This window comes from Protobothrops mucrosquamatus, unplaced genomic scaffold (genome assembly GCF_001527695.2).
Source record: "Protobothrops mucrosquamatus isolate PMUCROS unplaced genomic scaffold, P.Mucros_1.0 scaffold3685, whole genome shotgun sequence".
Lineage (NCBI taxonomy): Eukaryota > Metazoa > Chordata > Lepidosauria > Squamata > Viperidae > Protobothrops > Protobothrops mucrosquamatus.
This window is the reverse complement of record NW_015389642.1, coordinates 47,673-52,790: the sequence shown is the minus strand read 5'-3', so window position 1 is coordinate 52,790 and position 5,118 is coordinate 47,673. Positions and strand designations below refer to the sequence as shown.

The following is a 5,118-nucleotide window of genomic DNA, read 5'->3' as shown; positions in this document are numbered from 1 at the left end:
CTCCTCCCCCCATCGATGGTCGCAAAAGGGGATCACGTGGACTCCGGGACACGGCGACCGTCGTAAATAGGAGTCGGTGGACAAGCGCCTGGAATTTGGATGCTGGGGACGCTGGGACAGTGGGTAAGTGTGAAAAACGAGCCCTACGTCTCGTTTCTCCAGGGCCGTTGTAACCTGGAACGGTCACTAAACGGACCGTTGTAACTTGAGGACTAGCCCCTACGGCATTTTTTAAAAAGCTGCGTTACTGATTCGAAGTTGTGCTTTTCTTTTAAGGAAGCCTCTGCGGTAAACGGAGATCTAAGCCAAGCTGGGGGAAAAAAAAAATCTGGATTTTTTTTTTATTTGATTATTTTTTTCTCTCGATGGAAGATCTGAACTCGGCTCCTCTCGAATCCGTCGCTTAGAAGCGGAAAGAGACCCCGACGACAAACTGGAAAAAACCCGCGAATCTCTTGACGCGTTTGGGTTGGTCCTAGAGAGGAAGAACACATAGAACGTAGATTAATAGAGCTGGAAAGGGGCCTCGGAGGTCATCTAGCCCAGCGCCCTGCTCAAGCAGGACACCCTTACAGAATCTTAGAGGGACAGAGTTGGAGGGGACCTTGGAGGTCATCTGGTCCAACCCCCTGCTCGAGCAGGAGACCCTTCCAGAATCATGGAATAACAGAGTTGGATGGGATCTTAGAGGTCATCTAGTAAAACCCACTGCTCGAGCAGGAGATCCTTACAAAATCATGGAATAACAGAGTTGGATGGGACCTTAGAGGTCATCTAGTCCAACCCCCTGCTCGAGCAGGAGATCCTTCCAGAATCATGGAAGAATAGAGTTGGATGGGACCTTAGAGGTCATCTAGTCCAACCCCCTGCTTGAGCAGGAGACCCTTCCAGAATCATGGCAGAATAGAGTTGGATGGGATCTTAGAGGTCATCTAGTCCAACCCCCTGTTTGAGCAGGAGACCCTTCCAGAATCATGGAAGAAAAGAGTTGGATGGGACCTTAGAGGTCATCTAGTCCAAACCCCTACTAGAGCAAGAGACCCTGCCAGAATCATGGAAGAACAGAGTTGGATGGGACCTTAGAGGTCATCTAGTCCAACCCCCTGTTCGAGCAGGAGACCCTTACAGAATCATGGAATGACAGAGTTGGAAGGGACCTCAGAGGTCATCTAGTCCAACCCCCTGCCCGAGCCGGAGACCCTTTGGAAGGTCTCCCTTCTGACCCTCAACTGAGACGGGGTCTCCTCCACGTGGCACATGGTTCCACCCTCCTTCTAGGTTTCAAGCCCACCAGGCCATCGTCTTACCTTCTTCTTCTTCTTCTCCTCCTCCTCCTCCTTCTCCTCCTCCTTCACTGTTCCCCCCACGGTGTGGCAGGTGAGAACGGCCACCGGGGGTCTCTCCTCAAGGAAGTAGTAGCCTGTACATTGTCTGACCATCTACGGAGGGGAGAAAAGCGTGGTGAGACGCAAGCCACCTTGTTGTTGTTTTTCCAGAGGAGACATCTTGGATCAGCCCCTGACGTTGCCTCACCCGTGTCCTTCCATCGCAACGTTGGACAACCCAAGTTGGTTGATCCTCAATTTCTCCATGATGCTTTTTCAGGAGGCAACTGGACCTTCTTCTCTCTCCTCCGAAGACCTTTCGCTTCTCCTCCAAGCTCCGAAGAAGCTCCTTGGATGAGAGGTGAAAGGCCTTCAGAGGAGCAAGAAGAAGGTCCAGTTGCCTCCTGAAGAAGCATCTTGAGGACAGCTGTGACCTGGATGACTGAGAATCTCCATAGACACCTTGGAGGAACGGGGAACAACAGTTGAAGGGTTCATGGGTTGGGTTCCTTCTCCATCCATGGAGCTGAGCCCCAGAGTTGACTTTGGAGAACCGAGAAGACGACGTCCCTCAAGAAACAAGTAGACGTGGAAGATGGAAGTTGAAACTGGATGGAAATCCAGTGTCACGTCAGTCAAGAAGATCCGACTTTTCATCTACAATCCATCATCCAACCCAGCTTGGTGGCGATCACTCACCCCATCTTCTTTGAAGTCGCATCGATCCGTGGAAAAGTCTTCTTCGGCTGGACACACCGTCTCTTTGACGGTGAAATTCAAGGCTTGGTTGCCTTCCGAGACGGGATCCTGAAACGAGACCGAACAAAAGAGGATGGATCGGTTTGAAGGCCCCTCTGCACCTTCTCCCATTTCATGTCGGGATCGCGTCTGAACGGCTCTTTCCGTCGCCACTGTAAAGGAGCCGTGGAGAAGACGCCATGCAGGTCCCAGAAGTTCTGGATTCCAGGTCCATCATCCCGATGGACCATCCATGAAGGGCCGTACGGGACCTCCACGCTAGGAGAAGAAGGGTGGGTGAGTCTCCCTCTTTCGGCTAGTTTGCCGCTCAATGCCAAACGAAGCGACGTAGTCGTTCCGGAATATCGGGAAAAGCTCCGGAGGGACCCTTCAGACGACACAACCCCTCGTGCGCCCTTCGAACCCACAAAAACACAAAGGCAGAAGTTTATACGCCCCACCCCAAAGATAAAACACCCACACGCCAACTTAGCAACGGTTTGGTAGATGCGATACAACGCAGGGAGCTGTATATCGGGGGAACAAAACGACGGCGTCATCAACGCAAGGCGTACCATCGGAGAACAAAATTTGGCAAGCCATCTGCGCGCGAAACACAAAAGTCCACCTTTTGGACGGAGAGGACCGCTGGTTTGAAAGAGGGGTCCAAGAGACCATCTCCGTCAAAATTGAGCCTGCTTCTCTGGTCTACAACACGGTCCTTTCAACAGGTCCAAGAAGGCTCCACACACACACACACACACACACACATCTTGGCAGCAATCAGGTGAGCCCGAGGACACAGGTCAACCTCCAGGAAAAATGAGAAAGTCCGGTTGCCTCTTGAGGTAGGACCTCAGCTGAGAGGGGGTCTCCTCCATCTGGCCAACGGTTTAACCCTCACTTCTAGGTTTGGAGATCATCCCAGGAAGGTCCCACCCATCAAAACCACCTCTTATAGAAGAGAAGAGAGCTGGAAGGGACCTTGGAGGTCTTCTAGTCCAGCCCCCTGCTCAAGCAGGAGAACCTACACCGTCTCAGACTGGTGAATGTCTAGTTTCTTCTTTAAAATCTCCAGTGATGGAGCGCCCACGATTTCTGGAAGTAAGCTGTTCCACTGGTTAGGGGTCCCATCATCCCCATTGAGTTGGGGATCCCATCATCCTCATTGAGTTGGGGTTCCCATCATCCCCATTGAGTTGGGGTTCCCATCATCCCCAGTAGGTTGAGGTTCTATCATCCCCGTTGGGTTATGGTTTCCATCATCCCCATTGGGTTGGGGTTCCATCATCCCCATTGGGTTGGGGTTCCATCATCCCCTAACCCTAACCCTTCATCATCAACATCCTTTCCCTCCTCCTCCTCAACTTCATCCTCACCATCTTCACGATCACCTTCATCATCACCATCCTCTCACCTTCATCCTCCTCCTCCTCAACTTCATCCTCACCTTCATCCTCCTCAACTTCATCACCACCATCCTCACCATCCTCACCGTCACCTTCATCATCACCATCATTCTCCTCCTCCTCCTCCTCTTCATCCTCAACTTCATCCTCACCATCCTCACTCACCTTCATCATCACCATCCTCCTCCTCCTCCTCATCTTCACCCTCATTCTCAACTTCATCATCACCATCCTCCCCATCCTCACTATCACCTTCATCATCACCATCGTTCTCCTCCTCAACTTCATCCTCACCATCCTCACTCACCTTCATCATCACCATCCTCCTCCTCAACTTCATCCTCACCTTCATCCTCCTCCTCAACTTCATCCTCACCATCCACACCATCACCTTCATCATCACTGTCGTTCTCCTCCTCCTCCTCCTCCTCAACTTGATCTTCATCATCACCCTCTTCACCATCACCTTCATCCTCACCATCTTCATCCTCACCATCCCCACCATCCTCACCATCACCTTCATCATCACCATCCTTTTCCTCCTCCTCTTCATCCTCACCATCTTCACAATCACCTTCATCCTCACCATCCTCCTCCTCCTCAACTTCATCTTCACCCTCCTCTTCCTCAACTTCATCTTCTTCACCATCACTTTCATCATCGCTATCCTCATCCTCAGCTTCATCCTGCTCAACTTCATCCTCACCATCCTCACCATCGTTCTCCTCCTCCTCCTCCTCAACTTGGTCATCATCACCCTCTTCACCCTCACCTTCAACCTCACCATCCAAGTTCCTCCTCAGCTTCATCCTCATCCTTCATCTCCCTCACCTTCATCTCCCTCTCCTGCCCCACCACGCCATTCCCGATCTGGCCTCCTTACCCATTCAGGCTGAGGAACACCATCCAGGAGACGGTAGAGGGACCCTTCCCCAGCTTTCTTGTTGAAGATCTCCACCCCTCCTCCTCAACTTCGTCCTCACCATCTTCACCATCACCTTCATTGTCACCATCCTCCTCCTCTTCATCCTCACCATCCTCACCGTCACCTTCATCATCACCGTCGTTCTCCTCCTCCTCAACTTGATCTTCATCATCACGCTCTTCACCATCACCTTCATCCTCACCATCCTCTTCATCCTCACCATCCCCACCATCATCACCGTTACCTTCATCATCACCATCCTCCTCCTCAACTTCATCCTCACCTTCTTCATCACCATCACCACCATCACCTTCATCCTCACCCTCCTCCTCCTCCTCTTCATCCTCACCATCCTCCTTCTCCTCAACTTCATCTTCACCCTCCTCCTCCTCCTCAACTTCATCATCATCTTCTTCACCATCACCTTCATCTCCCTCACCTTCATCTCCCTCTCCTGCCCCACCACGCCATTCCCGATCCGGCCTCCTTACCCATTCGGGCTGAGGAACACCATCCAGGAGACGGTAGAGGGACCCTTCTCCGGCTTTCTTGTTGAAGATCTCCACCCCAAGACACAGGGCATCATCGTAGGTCAGTGGCTCGTGGGGCAGGTGAGGACGCCCCGAGACCGACAGAACCCCGACCAGCATCAAGGTCTTCCAGAAGAATCCTTCCATCCTCGCTTTGTCTGCTACGGAGATCCGAAGCCGGTGTGGTCCTC

At 52.1% G+C, this 5,118-nt stretch overlaps 1 protein-coding gene across 1 annotated transcript; it reads right to left on the bottom strand.

Moving 5' to 3' along the window:
* Positions 1-403: 403 nt before the first annotated feature.
* Positions 404-5,074, bottom strand: LOC107298064 (cathelicidin-related peptide Oh-Cath-like). The gene is made up of 4 exons (XM_015827425.1): positions 4,889-5,074; positions 2,025-2,132; positions 1,308-1,439; positions 404-475 (listed from the first exon to the last, which is right to left on the bottom strand). The coding sequence occupies exons 1-4, from the start codon at positions 5,072-5,074 to the stop codon at positions 404-406; spliced, it is 498 nt and encodes a 165-aa protein (XP_015682911.1).
* Between the last annotated feature and the right edge of the window lie 44 nt (positions 5,075-5,118).

Bases quoted from the DNA above. Each gene is read 5' to 3' on its own strand.
- LOC107298064 (XM_015827425.1), bottom strand. From the start codon at position 5,074: ATGGAAGGATTCTTCTGGAAGACCTTGATGCTGGTCGGGGTTCTGTCG. The intron at 2,133-4,888 runs GTAAGGAGGCCG...GTCTCGTTTCAG, and splicing joins GTGTTCCTCAGCCCGAATGG to GATCCCGTCTCGGAAGGCAA. The intron at 476-1,307 runs GTAAGACGATGG...CTTCCTCTCTAG, and splicing joins AGGAGAAGAAGAAGAAGAAG to GACCAACCCAAACGCGTCAA.